The 17,350-nt window shown below is 38.4% G+C and overlaps 2 protein-coding genes and 1 pseudogene across 2 annotated transcripts; 1 reads left to right on the top strand and 2 right to left on the bottom strand.

Annotated features, from left to right (window-relative positions):
* Nucleotides 1–201: 201 nt before the first annotated feature.
* On the bottom strand, nucleotides 202–2,686 carry LOC139190441 (1-aminocyclopropane-1-carboxylate oxidase homolog 1-like). The gene is made up of 3 exons (XM_070810741.1): nucleotides 2,010–2,686; nucleotides 971–1,289; nucleotides 202–804 (listed from the first exon to the last, which is right to left on the bottom strand). Exons 1-3 carry the CDS (start codon nucleotides 2,552–2,554, stop codon nucleotides 553–555), a joined length of 1,116 nt encoding a protein of 371 aa, XP_070666842.1. The 5' UTR covers nucleotides 2,555–2,686; the 3' UTR covers nucleotides 202–552.
* A 933-nt stretch (nucleotides 2,687–3,619) lies between these two features.
* Nucleotides 3,620–12,508, bottom strand: LOC139190846 (1-aminocyclopropane-1-carboxylate oxidase homolog 1-like; annotated as a pseudogene).
* LOC139190845 (uncharacterized) lies at nucleotides 12,507–13,882 on the top strand. Its single transcript, XM_070811333.1, has 3 exons — nucleotides 12,507–12,821; nucleotides 13,491–13,557; nucleotides 13,848–13,882. The coding sequence occupies exons 1-3, from the start codon at nucleotides 12,507–12,509 to the stop codon at nucleotides 13,880–13,882; spliced, it is 417 nt and encodes a 138-aa protein (XP_070667434.1).
* Nucleotides 13,883–17,350: the final 3,468 nt, after the last annotated feature.

Below are 17,350 nucleotides of genomic sequence, written 5' to 3'. Positions count from 1 at the left end.
ATAGGATGTAGACCAATTCAATAAAATAATAAATTAATCATAAAAAGAATGATTAAAACATAATGCTCCTCTGATTGAAGAATAAACTCTCTTTAGCATAGCGTCAAGAGTGTGCTAATAAAGTGTTGTAGGCCTAATTTACTGAACTATAATAAGGACAGAGAGAGAGGGGGTGCAGCACAATAGAGAGAAAGAAAGAGATGTGTAATTGTGAGGTGTATTCTATTTCACCTCATTGTACCTTTATTTTTAGTAGTAGGAAAGGTTAATTCCTTACCCTAATAGGATTACAACTCTAATAAGATAATATCTAACCTTAGAGAATATTCCAAGATATCTTTAGATACACTAGGATTTTCACAATCACATTCCTAATCCAATAGAACTGCAACAAACCAAGATAATTCATGGACATTTTATCCAATCACAACATATGTATAGAGCAATCATGAATATTGGTAGGGGGGGTTGAAAAACCCTTTTACAACTTGTCTTGAACAGCCTACAGACCATTTTTTTTTCATTGTCGTTTCTTCTCCTCTGGCTTTAAGTTCAGATATTGAAATAAGTCAAGGCAGATGTTCCGTCAAGGCCTTTCTTATTGAAGTGGGAGTAATACTCCTTTACAGTGATCTCCCTGTACTTTGGAGGATTTTCTTCAGATAATAACTCCTTGATCGGTCCATAGAGTCTTGCAGATGGTAACAAACCTGTGATAAAGAAGCTTGCCACGGATATTCTTGGACCTGCACGGTTTGCCAGTACTCTATGTTCTACACTTCTGAATCTATCATTTGATATAAGCTGGAACAACAAAATATATCTACTATAAGAAAACCTGAACTAGGGAACTGAAAGATTCAAGACATTCTAACGACCATTTGCATAGAAGTATATTTGTTTGGAAATGTACAACGTTCAGAGCGGAAAGAGAAAACAGATGAAGAAGATGAAGAATAGTGGTACTTACTTGCAGAAGATCTCCAATGTTAACCACAAGAGCTCCCGGCACTGGTGGAACATCAATCCACCTGTTGTGATGAACTTGGAGACCACCAATATGATCTTGCAGAAGAATTGTGAGGAAGTCACTGTCAGCATGCTTGCTTGTGCCCAAAGTTAACTCGGGTTGTGGACAGGCAGGGTAGTAATGGCCTATAACTTGAAGCCCCTCGCTACAATCTATGTCGAGCAAATGACTAGGCTTTAGGCCAAGAGCTTCAGACAACAACTCAAACAGCAATTTCCCCAACTTCATTACTTGCTTGGAGTACTCAACTAGTATGTCTCTACAAAGTTTGCAACAGAGAAAAGATTATGGATGTTAAAAGTCAACTAGTCTAAAGCTCCTCGGTTATTCAAGAGTGTAACTCACCCTTTGGATGAAGGAAATAAACTTGAAATTTGAACAAAAGTTAGAATTTTTTAAATTGACATAGCCCAGTAACCGTCTAACAAATAACTATATAGAACTTATTGCTGGACAAATCAGGAAATAACCAATCTGTGAAACCGGCAGGGGAGAAAATGTAGGTAACATGTGGTGCATTGTATCTAGACTAAATTGACTTTTAACATGCAAGTGGTTGATTTCCTGGTGGTGAGGCCTTAATCTTCAATCCACTACATATCAGGTTCAAACTTTTCCCCTCCCTTCTAGTGCAGATTAATGTAGAATATCGTTTGTTTAAAATAAAAATATAAAATAAAAAAAAGGTTGACTTTTAACGCAAATGCAATTCGTGCAATATCAGATATGGAATCAGGCCTGCTCGAATACAACTTGCCAAGGGCAGCTAGCACAAAAGGTGATGCTGCTTACCACATTCATTGAAACCACAGATGGATTCATATGGGATGTGGGATTGCTGTCCATTTTACCAAAAGTCAATACAGACAAGCCATCTAATTAATTCATCCAGTGGATGGAGCCTGGATCAAACTACAAATGTCATATTAAACTTTACAATTATTGCAGAAAATTAAGCTCCGTACACGTTGTCACGTACCTGCATACTTCTGGCAAATCTTCTGGCTTAGGAGGATTAGGAGCCATGTAACACATAAAGGAATCCCTCCAATTAGTTGCTGGCGCTGTATATAGATCAAAGTTGCTATGGTAGATCACTGGTCTAAAGTGATTGCGAGTGTAAAGCTCTTTCTTGACTCGAGTGTCCTGCTCGTAAAACCCACGTACCCCATCCTTGATCTCCTCCAGAACACCAGCAGATATTCCATGATTCTCTATTTGAAAAAAACCCCAAGTCTCTGATGCCTCTCCTACCTTCGCAACAATCTCCTTGCGCTTAGTTGGACTACCAAGGCATTCAAGGTCTATGACTGGAATGCTAAACTGGGTGGCTTGTGAATCAGAGCTGGTAATGTTGATAGAGTAATGATCATCCGGTTCTGGTGGTTGATAAAAAATTCTAGGAACCTCGGTTATCCCGGCATCAACAAGACCCTTAACACCTTCCTTTGTGTCATCAAAAGCTTTCACTTCGCTTTTTCGGTCGTAAATTGTTGGAACGACATTGGTGTTGGGAGCCACCATCTTCGTTTGTGATAAATTGGTAAAGCTTAAAGTTTTAGTGGATATGAAGAAACTGAAGCCAGATATTTGCAAAGACAACAGAGAGCAAGTTGATGCCTATTATATTTTGTGGCGGCCTGCCAAAGGATAATTCCAGCAAATTCATTCTTTGACTTAAGTGGCAATGAATATATAAAACTAGTGGTGAGAATTTTTGCCAATAGAAAAAAGAAAAACTTGTGTTGAACCGAACAATGTAATGTTTTTTTAAGGTCTGTATATATCTTTGAAACACTGTACAATGCATTTTCGAATCCTAGCAATAAAAACAGCCAACTACGAAGCACGGACACGCCAACTTAAGAGCGTATCCTATATCTGATACGGTCTGGGATACGATACGCGCTCGATACGTGCCGATACGCTCTGGATACGTATTCGTTGACCAGTGGACATCTGGATACGTCATCAATATGCTTTTGATACGCAAATCCGACATTTTGAATATGCAACAAAAGCACCTTGACGATGAAATGATCTAACCAGAGGAGGGGGAGAGAGTGGGAGGGGGAGAGAGAGAGAGCTCTGTGAAGAAGAGTGTCGAAATGGCGAGATCTGCAATTGGAAAGAAGGCGACGACGGCAAATTCTATTGTGCTAGGTACTTAGGGTTTTTTTGAAGTCACGTGATATTTTCTTTTCAAACCAGGACTTCCGTTTTATGAGAAAATAAGGCCATATATCTATATTTATATTAGAAAATAATGCATATTTTCTAGCATCCATGCCGTATATATTTATATACAACTATTAATATATATATATATATTTATTTATTTCTTTATATGCATCAATGTATATTTTTAATTAACGTATCCACGCCGTATCGTATCCTAATATTTAGAAAATCACCGTATCGCCGTATCCGTATCCGTATCTGTGCTACATAGACAGCCAATATAGGGCTAAAGAGTAATGTTAAGCACCATATCGGTATTTTATTTTATAATTTAGCACGACAGATTTCAACAATCACATTATAGAATGTTTATAGCAATACACTTATCCTCTGTCTGCATATTCAAATCTAGAAATGACACAAGGCAGATGTGCCATCAAGGCCTTTGTTACAGACATAAAGAACGTAATCCTTTACAGTGGTCTCCCTGTACTTCGGAGGATTGTCTTCTGATAATAATTCCTTCATGGGTCCTTAGAGTTTTGTCAATAGTAACACCCCTGTGCAAAAGAAGCTCGCAACAAATACCCTTAGATCTATACGGTTAGCCAATATTCTGTGTTATACGCTATTGAATTGTCAATTGATATCAGCTGAAACCTAGAAAAGTATGTTCAATTTTAAAACAAAGCTTTTCTCAAAATTTTCAAAGAAAATCTTGACTGTACATGGGAATTTTTTTGGGGAAATTTAATGAGTCCAATTTTATGAGCCATTATTAGTGGACTTGGATCCTCTCCTGAGCCCAAGGAGAGGATCCTCCTGAGCAAATGACTTAGGCCGTTGGATGAAAATCCAACGGCTACAAACAGGAGGATCCCTTTAAAGTTATAATAATTATAGCCGTTGGATTTTCATCCAACGGCCCAAATCCTTTGGTCAGGAAGATCCTCTCCTTGGGCTCAGGAGAGGATCCAAGTCCATTATTAGTTATAGTCCAATTTTGTTTAATTTTTGAGTTTGGTCCAGTGATTCATTGTCCACATAAGCTTATTTGTATTCTCTTACCAAATTTACCCATAAATTGACCAATTAAGTAATTAAATTTTTTTTAAGTTTGTGATTAATGTTAATCTTATCCTTAATTATAGGATTAGGGATTAAAATCTCCTTTTTTTTTTCTTCTCCTTCCCCAAACTGTTCATTTCTCTTTTCTTGTTTCTCCACAATATCTTTCTCTTCCTGCATTATTTTGTATAACACATTATTTTGTATTATCTATCTGTATCACAGATTATTTTGTTCATAGTCTATCTGTATCGCAGATTATTTTGTATTATCTATCTATACAATAGGTTTTTGTTCATAGTCTACCTCTATCATAGATTCTACCTACATCACAAACTTTTTATTTTATTTTTTATCTATCTCTGGCAATGTTTCTCTTAGTTTTTCATAAACTTATAAGATTTGTAATAATGTGTTTTTAATTAGAAAACAGGTAGATAAAGGTATTTGAAGATTCAAATTTTAAAAATTCAAATTTAAAGAATTAAAAAAAATTATTTTCCGGGGGCAAAACAGGTGTAATAGAAAATCAAATAAAATTGGATCCAATTCAAAAACAGCTAAATTTTTTGGACTTGGATCAAAGTGCCCCAATTTTTTTTCGTTAAATAACTTCGTTCAAATAGAAAAGCAGAGTACATCCTATTCCAAATTTATCGAATAAGAAGGCGTCATAAGCTTTATCCAGGATATTGAACTCTCAAATATGTAAATTTTCTACAGTATGACCAATAGTAGCCAAAGCGTCTGCCACGAAGTTAGCTTCTCTGGAGTGTATTACAAATGAAAAATAAAAAAAACAGCAAATATTAGAAGTGAAGGGTTTCGATTGTTACATGTGTACAACGAGAATTTGTTAGTCAGAGAGTTAACTTGAAGAAGCACCTAGGAGATTACTTTTTTTTTTTTTTTGAACAAACAATATTTATCTAGAGAGGGGTGGGCTTAACCTTACAATGGCCTAACAATAATTTGGTTTAAATTCACATTTAGCGAGAATCGAACCTCATACCTCTCACTTAAAAATGAAGAGGCATACTACTAGACCGTAATACTAAGTGACACTTAGGGCTTACTTAAGTATTGTACAAATATTTCAAAACTGCAACAAGGACACATCCATGTATATTCAAAACCAATATGTATGCAAGTGGTCGACTTGTCTGTCCTTAAAAAAGACTAAATGATGGAGAATAGATAGTAGTTTGTACTTGCATGAGGAAGATCTGCAATGTTAACTACAAGAGCCTCAGACACGGGGGGAAGATCAATCCACTTGTGATGAACAACTTGAAGACCTCCAATATAATCTTGCAGAAGCCATGTGAGGAAATCATTGTCGGCGTGCTTGGATGAACCCAGAGTCAATTCTGGTAGTGGACAAGCAGGATAGTAATTGCCTAGCATGACAAGCCCCTCACTACAATCTGTCATTCAAGTGACTCGGTTTCAGCCCAAGTGCCTCCGACAACAACTCAAACAATAACTTCGCCAACTTCATTACTGGCTTCGAATATTCTGTTAGTGTTACTCTGATTTTGCTGGGTTTTGTTTTAGAATGCTGAACAGAAGCAAAGCAAAGATGGAAGATGAACCGAAATGTTTTCTTTCCTGTTCTCTCTTACAAAAAGTATTGCAGAGGAATAATCTTTTGTACTACGCACACAATGCGCACTCTCACTGCTTTACATTTAATTGATGGCCTTAGCTTTAGGACCACACAAAACACTACTTTTAATCTTAGTCACTCATCACCTAATTACATGGATCATATACCACATGGCACTCATGGCCTTACATCATTTAACCTTACACTTGGCAGATATGCTCAAGTGAATACACACATTAAAACTCATCTTATTTCTAATACTTAATCAGCTAGAGACTTATAATTCAACACTCCCCTTTAAGTCTTGAGCTGATTTCACTCCTAGCATGCTCCTGAGATAATTAAACCGATCTTTAGGCAGAGGTTTTGTGAAGATATCAGCAAGTTGCTCATTAGTTGGACAGTACACCAGATCAATGATGCCATCCTTCAGTGCATCCTTGATGAAATGGTATCTTCTGTTAATGTGTTTGGTCTTTTGATGGAACACAGAGTTCTTGGTGATTGCAATTGCTGAGGTGTTGTCACAGTGCACTGGAGTGGCTTCGGTTTGAAATTCTCCAAAGTCTTCAAGAACAAATCTCAACCAAATGGCTTGAGTAGTTGCTTCTGAAGCACTGATGTACTCTGCTTCTGCAGTGGAAAGAGCAACACAATTTTGCTTCACAGATGCCCAAGAGAATACTCCACTGCCAAAAGAGAAAGCATAACCAGAAGTACTTTTACTGTCCTCAATTGATCCACTCCAGTCACTGTCACAGAACCCAATTAACATTGAGTTCTTACCCTTCACATATTCCAGACCATAATCAAGTGTACCCTTAATGTATCTTAGCACTCTTTTAGCAGTTCCAACATGCTTACTGGTAGGGCAGTGCATAAATCTGGCTAACAGACTGGATGCATACATAATATCAGGCCTGGTTGCAGTGAGATATAAGAGACTTCCCACCAAACTTCTGTATAACTCTTCACTTGCAGCACCACTTCCATCATTCGTGGTTAACTTCTCAGTTGCAACTAATGGAGTAAGCACAGGTTTGCACTCTTTTAGACCAAATTTGTCTAACAAAGAGCTTGCATATTTCTTTTGGTGGATGAAAATGCTTGAAGTGGTCTGAATTATTCCCATTCCAAGAAAATGATGTAGAAGGCCCAAATCAGTCATCTCATACTTTCGTTTCATGTCTTCCTTGAATTCTTCAAGCATTTGTTTGTTGCTCCCAGTATAGATTATGTCATCCACATAGATCGACACAATCAAAATGCCTTCCTCTTCTGTCTTGATGTACAGTGTTGGTTCACTTAAGCTTCTTGTGAAACCACATTGTGAGAAATAAGTATCTATTTCTCCATACCAGGCCCGTGGTGCCTGTTTTAGACCATACAAGGCTTTGTGAAGTTTGTATACCCTGTCTTCCTCCCCTTTAGCTACAAAACCATCAGGCTGCTCCACATAAACCTCCTCCTCTAGAACACCATTCAGAAAAGCCGATTTGACATCAAGTTGATAGAGTTTCCAACACTTTTGTGCAGCCAATGCTATAAGAGTTCTGATTGTATCTAAACGGGCAACAGGAGCAAAGGTCTCATTGTAATCTATTCCTGGTTTCTGGGCATATCCCTTTGCAACAAGCCTTGCCTTGTTCTTTTGCACAGTTCCATCCAAGTTGAGCTTGGTTTTAAACACCCATTTTACTCCAATTATAGGCTTGTTACTTGGCCTGTCCACTAACTCCCAGGTTGCATTCTTTTCAATCATTGAAAGCTCATCCTTCATGGCATTCATCCAAGATTCATCCTTACTTGCATCTTCATATCTCTCTGGTTCCATAATGCACAGATTACATTTAGCAAGTACATCATCCAGCCTTCTCCATTTTAATGGAGTATGATCAATCACTTGTGAATCTCTTGTACTTTCACATGATCTACTAGAGGATTCAGTAGATTGGACTTGAGGAGTAACCGGTGCATTATCAGTATCACTTGTTATTTCTGTCAAACTTCTAGATGGCAAAGTATTAGAGGCTGGGGTCTCAACCTCTGTGAATGCACTGCTTGGTGACTCACCAGACTGCCCTTCATAATTGAACATAGACACATGTTTCTCTGTGCTTTCCTGCCAATTCCAACTTGAATCTTCATCAAACACAACGTCTCTTGACAGTATTACCCTTTTAGAAAGTGGATCAAAGACCCTATAACCTTTCTCACACCTTGCATAGCCAATAAAAACTCCCTTTAGACTCTTAGCTTCTAATTTGTGCCTTAATTCAGCTGGGATATGAACATAACAAACTGAGCCAAAAATCTTCAAATGTGCAATACCCGGTTTCCTTCCACTGTAAGCTTCAAAGGGGGTTATGTTATCAAGAGACCTGGTAGGACATCGATTCAGAATGTACACAGCAGTATGCACAGCTTCTGCCCACATATAATAGGGCATTCCTTTATCGTGTAGCATAGACTTAGCCATTTCAACCACGGTTCTGTTTTTCCTTTCCACTACTCCATTTTGCTGTGGAGTGAATGCAAGAGAAAGTTGCCTTTGAATGCCTTCTGTATCACAGAACTGATTGAACTCAGTAGACAAGAACTCCCCTCCTCTGTCACTCCTCAGACATTTCACCCTTAAACCAGTTTGTAACTCAGTCATTGCTTTGAATTTCTTGAAACAGGAGAAGGCCTCTGATTTATATTTAAGAAAGTATACCCAGATCATTCGTGTTGCATCATCCACAAGCAGCATAAAGTATTTGTTTCCTCCAGTGGATTCATTTCTCATTGGTCCACATAGATCAACATGGATCAATTCGAGTGAAGCACCAGCTCTTTGTGCTTGACCACTAGGGAAACTTTCTCTGTGCTGTTTACCATATTGACAACCTTCACAGACTCTATCATTCTCTTCTAGATCTGGTAATCCATGAACCATATCTTTCTCCTTCAATTGTTTGATTCCACCAAAGTTCAGGTGGCCAAGTCTTCTGTGCCAAGTCCGGGCACAGTTAGCAAAACTGAGCTTCAACACAAGTTGCTTTTCAGGACTTAGAGATAGGGGATAGCATCTGTTTCCTCTCATCTTCACACTGATAATTTGACATTCCAGAGAAGGGCCATCAAAGACAGTACACATACCTCCACCAAACACAAGATAGTATCCGTGCTCATCCATTTGTCCTACACTAAGTAGATTCTCTTTCAAGCCAGGTAGATACATGACTTCTCGAATGTATTTTCTTCCTCTGTTAGTCTCAATTTCCAGTGATCCAATTCCTGCCACATTAACTAATCCTCCTGTTGGCATTTGAACCTTCCCTGCAACATTTGTATTCACATCAACAAGAAGATCAACATTTCCTGTCATATGATTACTGCAGCCGCTATCTATGTACCAATCTCCATTAACCTTAGTCTCAGCAACTGCACAATTTGCATAAAACAAGTTCCCTGTTACTTCCATTTGATTGGCACAGTTTGCCTTTTGAACAGACTTTCCAACAGTACATTCTTTTGCCCAGTGCCCAAATCTGTCACAGTTATAGCACTTAGATTTCCCCTTATACCTACATTCACCATAATGAAACTTTGAACACACCTTACATTGAGGTTTTACACTCTCTTGACCCATACCCTGTGAGGAAGTACTATTCTGTGCAACACTTGTGTATGATTTTTGCTGAAACTTTGGTTTTGACTCCCATTTCTTGCCCTTTTGATTCCAATTTCTCTGTGGTTTAAAAGTACTAGACTGAGCATAACTTCGATTCTGCCCTTTTGAACTAACAGTAAGAGAAGAAAATGCTCTCTCAGTTGCATCTGAGGAATGCAAATCAAACCTCTGCTCTTGACTCTTCAATATAGCTAATACCTCTTGCAGTTCAACAGATTCTAAACATTTAGTGTTTTCTATCACTAAGCATATAGGATCATATATCTTAGTGAGACTGATTAACACCTTCTGAACTAATCTCTCATTTGACATAGTTTCACCAAACGTCTTCATTTGATTAATCAGATCATTTAAACGAGTAAGATACCCAGTCAAAGATTCATCATCACGCATTCTAGTGTATTCAAATTCTCGTCTAAGATTCTGGAGTTTCACAGATCTTACCTGATCCCCACCGTGATATTCGCCATATAACAGATCCCATGCCATTTTTGCTGAGTCTGCGTTTGCGATTCGAGGGAAAATCTGATCGGAGACTGCGCTTTGAATGATTCCGAGAGCTTTTGCATCTTTCATGAAGATTTCAGCCATTTTCTCATCATCGTCAGCATCAACCTCTGTATGTTCATCAGTCTTAGCTTTCTTCTTCTTCGAATCAGGAACCGGAATCCCTTTTTCCACCAGATTCCACAGTCCATACGACTTGAAAATAGTAACCATTTTGATTCTCCAGAACTCGTAGTTCTCACCGGAGAAGATCGGGGTCCTCACTTCAGCACTCCCAGGTCCAGCCATCGTGAGCTTGTGTGAATCTAGAAACACGTAGTTCTTAGATCACAGATAAGCTCCGGCAAACTTCACCGAGTCCAGAAACGGTGATGTTTGAGATCACAGAAGCACGCCCAGATCTAATCGAAACAAGGCTCTGAGGCCATGTTAGTGTTACTCTGATTTTGCTGGGTTTTGTTTTAGAATGCTGAACAGAAGCAAAGCAAAGATGGAAGATGAACCGAAATGTTTTCTTTCCTGTTCTCTCTTACAAAAAGTATTGCAGAGGAATAATCTTTTGTACTACGCACACAATGCGCACTCTCACTGCTTTACATTTAATTGATGGCCTTAGCTTTAGGACCACACAAAACACTACTTTTAATCTTAGTCACTCATCACCTAATTACATGGATCATATACCACATGGCACTCATGGCCTTACATCATTTAACCTTACACTTGGCAGATATGCTCAAGTGAATACACACATTAAAACTCATCTTATTTCTAATACTTAATCAGCTAGAGACTTATAATTCAACATATTCAACTAGCATGTCTCTGCAAGTTGAAAAACAGAAAAGCACGTAGGCTATCACATCTCATATGTTTTACTAGTATGGTTATTCTCGGAAGAAAATCAAGCATTTTGAAAATTCTCTTGCCGTGAAAATGATTTCACAAAGAGATTTAACTAAAATGGTGGGTTGGTTGAGAATGAATAAATCTTTTCAGTTTTCAGATTCTGAACTTTGCTGATGGCCTTTAATCAAAATAGTGACAGATAATGTAAAGTCAATTGCCAAAGATCACCCACAGACTGCGTAACCTGTCCTATATATATGCGTGTGTGAATTGATTCTATTGCTATTTTGCAAAAAGCAGGGGTGATCCGTGTCTAATGATGACTGAAAGCCACAATATGCAATGGTGATTCCCCTTTTTCTTAGTAGTGTTGATTTTCCAATAATTCTTACGAGGGTAGGTAAATAAAACTTTTGTGAAACGATTCAAATCCTACTTCAAAGTTGTTCTCCATATTACTATACATCTCTAATAACAACGCATGCATATACAGTAAATGAGTTCTTATAGATCAGATACAGATCTGAACACTTCTGGCAAGTCTTCAGCCTGAGTAGGATTAGGAGCCATTTAGCACATAAACAAGTCCCTCCCATTCGTCATGGGTGCACTGTAAAGATCAAAGTCACTATTGTAGACCACAGGTTTAAAGGGATCATGAGTGTAAAACTCCTCCTTCACTTGAGTGTCTAGCTCAAAATACCCACGCACCCCATCCTTAATCTCCTCCAGAACACCATTAGGTATTCCGTGATTAACAATTTGAAAGAAGCCCCAAGTCTCTGATGCCTCCTTAACTTTCGCAACAATCTCCTTGCGTTTGGTTGAACTGTCAAAGTCAAGGCCTTAAAGGTCTATGACTGGAATGCTAAACTGGCTGGCATCTGAATCACAGATGGTACTGTTGATGCAGTACTCATCGCCCGATTCTGGTGGTTGATGAAAAATCCGAGGATCTTGGGTTATTCTGGCATCAACGAGGCTTTAACACCTTCCTTTGTTTCGTCAAAAGCTCACTTCGCTTTTTCGATCGTAATTGGCTGGAACTTCATTTGGAGTGCTGGTAGCTACCATCTTGGAATCAGATAATTTAAATCAGAACTACTGTATATATTTGCAAAGGAGTTTACCTTACAAGTAGTGAACTTGGAAGAAAGCAACAATTTGTAGAGACAAAAGAGTACGTATAGGCTGCACGTTTTCAATATGTTCACAATAAGTTATGACAGTTACATTCTGGACGGAATGCTAAAGCCACTCTGTTATGATATGAATGATTTCCTTCCTATTTGGGAGTATGATGATCGTTGACTATCAGTGATTTATTCTTTCCCTTTGTAAAAATATTTACTTAGCTGATTTGTAGGAATTATAGGATGTGATTGTATCTCTACAGTTTGTTTAAGAACTCTAGCCTAGCTTTGTATATTTTAATGAATCAATACAGAAGATTAGTCATTATGCCATTCCATTCTTAAGATGGTACTAGAGTGTCCAAGATCCTAGTACCTTTTTTTGTTTCCTTGGTTTCTCTTTGTTTTTTTTTTTTTCGATTTTTCTTCTGAGAAAAGTGGTCGTTTTTGGCCATGGGAGACTCCAAGTCAGTTGAGGCATCGAATGATCCCTCAAGCCCTTTCTATAATCATTACTCTGATAATCCAGGGATGCATCTTGTTTCCACTCTACTTACTGGAAACAATTATAGCACATGGTCTCGTTCAATGTGTATTGCCCTTAGCGCAAAGAACAAGTTTGGTTTTGTTGATGGGTCTGTGAAGAAGCCGTCAGACAAGAAAAGAACTGAAGCTACTCTTTGGAAGCACTGTAATGACATGGTTCTCATGTGGATTTTGAATTCTGTGAGTTCTGGGTTATCAAACAGTGTAGTTTATGCAGAAACTGTACATGTTGTTTGGGAGGACCTCAAGACTTGTTTTTCGCAAGACAACGTCCCTCGAATTTTAGAGATTCGACGTGACATTGCATGCCTAGCTCAAAATTAGATGTTTGTGTCTGACTATTATTGCCAATTGAAGGGTTTATGGGATGAATTATCTTCCTAGGGCAGCCATAAAAACTGCTCATGTGGCGCCATGGAAGATTGTAACGAGAAAGAGGAGTAGAATAAGGTTATGCAGTTTCTAATGGGGCATGATGATTCATATGCAGCAGTGAGAGGTCAGATTCTGCTTGTAAAGCCATTGCCTTCGGTGCTCAAAGTTTTTTCAATGGTTAACTAAGAGGAGAAGCATCGTGGAATTGCAGCCATCACACAACCAAGTGTGGAAGGAGTAGCCATGGCAGTTCAAGGTGGTTGAGATAATCAGCAAAACCGTGGTAGCCAAGGGAATCGCAAGCAACTACATTGCGATTATTATGACGTGGACCACCACACCAAGGAGACTTGCTACCAGCTCCATGGATATCTCGAGGACCATCATCTCCATCAAAAGAACAAGGGAAAGGGTCGCGGTAAGGAAGGAAAACCATCGACCAACCATGTTCAAACAACCACTTCTTTAGCTTCTTCCTCTATATCAACAACATTGATGACCTTTACTCCTAAGCAGCTTCAACAACTCTTTGCTATGATGGCTGGAAGTTTGCCATCTAAAGCACAAACCAATGCAATCACAGGTTTGTCTTCCCATCATACACGAGTGGATAATTGATAGTGGCGCCACCGATCACGTTACGGAGCTTCCCTTATCAAATTCTAATTTGAACAAATCCTTGCTGCCAATAAAACTTCTAACTGGTGAAAGGGTTTCAATTAGTATTATTGGCACTTTTACTTTTGATCCCAAACTTTCATTGAGTAACGTATTACAAATTGCCTCTTTTTTGGTTAATTTGATATCCGTTAGTCTTTCACAAAATCCCTTCGTTGCTTCATAACATTTTTTCTGGATTTTTGTGTCTTATAGGACCTGGAGACGAGAAAGATGATTGGATGGGGTAGACAATGTGGAGGTCTTTACTATATCACCAAACCAAACAGTAGCTGCACCCACTTCACCTTCACACAGTTGCGTTAATTCCATTTCATGGCATCGTTGTCTTGGTCATCCATCTCCACAACAACTCCACCTTTTAGCTAAGCAATTGTTAGATGTTTATTATCATTCAAATAAACCTTGTGATGTTTGCCCATTACCAAAGCAAACTAGATTTCCTCTTCAATTAAGTCATATTTCCAGTAAACACATTTTTGAGCTTGTTCATTGTGACATTTGGGGACCACACAAAATTTCTACATATAATGGGGCTCGAAATTTCTTAACAATTGTTGATGATTTTTCTTGAACGACTTGGCTCTTTTTGATAAGACATAAATCTGAAATACAATAGTTACTTAAAACTTTCTTTTCTTATGTAGAAACTCAATTCCATCACAAAATTACGAAAATTCGAACTGATCATGGTAGTGAGTTTTTGTCCCTACATTCTTTCTTTTCCAAGAGTGGTGTGATTTTTGAACGTTCTTGAACATATACTCCACAACAAAATGGAGTGGTCGAGCGAAAACACCGTCATATTTTGCAAATAGCCAAGGCACTACGTTTTCAGTCACTTACCTTTGTATTTTTTGGGAGATTATGTCCTTACTGTAATCTACCTCATAAATCGTTTACCCACACCACTTTTGTCAAATAAATCACCTTTTGAGGTTCTTTATGGTCGTCCTCCATCGTCTGCACACTTGCACCATTTTGGGTGTTTAGCGTATGCCACCAACATTCACCCTCTTCATAAATTTGATGCACGAGCCATAAAATGTGTCTTTGTAGGATATCCCTTTGGTCAAAAAGCGTATAACTTGTATGACCTTTATACTCATAAAGTGTTCACCAGTCGAGATGTCGTTTTTTATGAGTCTAATTTTCCCTTTATCACCACTCCTTCATTAACCCAACCTCAAGAACATGTCTTGCCTCTTCCTACTCATGATGACATTGATACTCCATCCACTCACATTGATTTTGTTTCACCATCCACTCAAGTTGATATTGAGACTCCATCTAACTCCATTTCTCCACCTCTCCCAGACCAAACGATCACTTATAGCCCTCATCCATCACCTAGTCCACCTATTGCACACCCCATACCCCATTCCGATAGGCCTAAATGTACACCTGCTTACCTTGATGACTATGTTTGCTCTCATGTTTCCTTGTCTTCCCCACTCAATGCATTGGCTCCAGGTTTTTCTATAAAAGGTACTCACCATCCCTTATGCAAATACATGTCTTATAAAAATCTTTCTCCATCTTACAAAGTTTTATTGCCAATACTACTCTCCCTGTTGAACCTAACACATATGCAGAGGTTGCTAAAGATCTTTAATGGCGAGAGGCCATGGCCTCGGAGATTCAAGCTCTAGAAGCTAATACCACTTGGTCTTTGACTGCACTCACCTGGCAAGACCCCTATTAGTTATTTTTGGGTATACAAAACCAACACAAGTCCGATGGCACTATTAAGTGTTACAAAGCTCGTTTAGTGGCCAAGGGTTACACTCAACTTGAGGGTGCTGATTACCAGGAGACCTTTTCCTTTGCTGCAAAGTTGGTTACTTTTTGTTGTCTCCTTGCTCTTGCGACTACAAGCGGCTAGTCCCTACATCAAATGGCTGTCTACAACGCCTTCCTACATAGTGATCTCCATGAGGAAAAATATATGGTTCCACCTCCTAGTCTTCAGAGACAAAGGAAGCATTTGGTATGTCGCCTTCACAAGTCTTTGTATGGATTAAAGCGGGCTTCTTAGCAATGGTTCTTTAAGTTTTCTAAGGCTATTTGTGTAGCTGGGTATACGCAGTTCAAAGCCGATTATTCCCTTATTACAAGAAAAGTTGGTAAATCGTTCACAGCTTTCCTTATTTATGTTGATGATATCTTGATCACAAGTAATGACATGACGGCTATTAGTGATCTTAAATCCTTTTTGAATAAATGCTTCCACATCAAAGATTTAGGAGCCCTTAAATATTTTTTTTAGGAATAGAGATTGCTCGTTCAAAAAAGGGGATCTTTGTTTCTCAAAGAAAATATTTATTAGGCATTTTGAAAGATGTGGGTCTTTTGGGAGCATGATCAGCTAGCTTTCCCATGGAACAAAATTTGAAGCTACTTCCTGATGAAGGAGATTTGCTTCATGATCCGTCCATCTATCGAAGATTGATAGGACATTTGATATATTTAACTATTACTAGACCTGATATAACTTTTTGTATTGAATACGTTGAGTCGTTTCATGCAACATCCTCACAAGCCTCACTATGAAGCAACTTTATGTGTTTTGAGATATTTGAAGAACACTATAGGCCAAGGTATTTTGTTTTCCTCACAAAGTTTGTTAGGATTGAAGGTCTTTTGTGATGCCGATTGGGCGGGGTGTCCGGTTACTCGACGTTCTACTACTGTGTATTGTGTTTTCCTCGGAGATTCTTTAATTTCATGGAAAAACAAAAAACAAAAGACAGTCTCATTATGTTCTACAGAAGCTGCGTACTGTTCAATAGCTGTAGCCTATTGTGAGCTCACTTACTTACAAAGTCTTTTATGTAATTTACGTATTAAAGATATGGGCCCTGTTGTTTTACACTATGATAATCAAGCGGCTCTTCACATTGCCGCTAATCCTGTTTTTTCATGAGCGAACATGCCATATAGAGATTGACTGTCATTTTGTTTGAGATAAAATTCAAGAAGTAAAGGTAGTCACCAAATTTGTTCAATATTCAAGGAAAGTTGCCGACATATTCAAGGAAAGTTAGCGGTTTTTAACATTCACTCGCCAACTTGAGGGGGAGTGTTATGATATGAATGATTTCCTTCCTATTTGGTAGCATGATGATCGTTGACTCAGTGATTTATTATTTTCCTTTGTAAAAATATTTACTTAGCTGATTTGTAGGAATTACAGGATGTGATTGTATCTCTACAGTTTGTATAAGAACTCTAGCCTAGCTTTGTATATTTTAATGAATCAGTACAGAAGATTATTCATTCTGCCATTCCATTCTTCAGACTCCCCTTGTCCAAAACCTCTTAAGCTCTGGGTTTGGAGTCGAATATCTCCTTTTGCAGAGTTCACTAATATGTACATGGTGTAGTCCAAGGTCTGTTCTGGTTTGGATTAGTGATTTTTCATATTTGCCGCGTCTAGCAAGTGATGTCTCACCTAGCAAGTGATGTGGCTTCGCTTTTCAGGGATGGTTTTTGTTGTCTCGCTTGCCCACAATGACATTGCATGTGCCTAGGTATAGTATGCTATGCGTGCCGTCTTTGTGGCAGATTTGTGCTGGGGTATTTGTTCTAGTACTAAGGTGCTTGCACTTGTGGTAGCCGTTAGGAGTTTACTTTATATATGCATTTTTCTGTCTTTGATTTTGTTGTAGTATTGCAAATGTATAATTGCAAAGGGA

This window comes from Malus domestica, chromosome 13 (assembly GCF_042453785.1).
Source record: "Malus domestica chromosome 13, GDT2T_hap1".
Lineage (NCBI taxonomy): Eukaryota > Viridiplantae > Streptophyta > Magnoliopsida > Rosales > Rosaceae > Malus > Malus domestica.
This window is presented reverse-complemented; position numbering and strand designations above follow the sequence as displayed.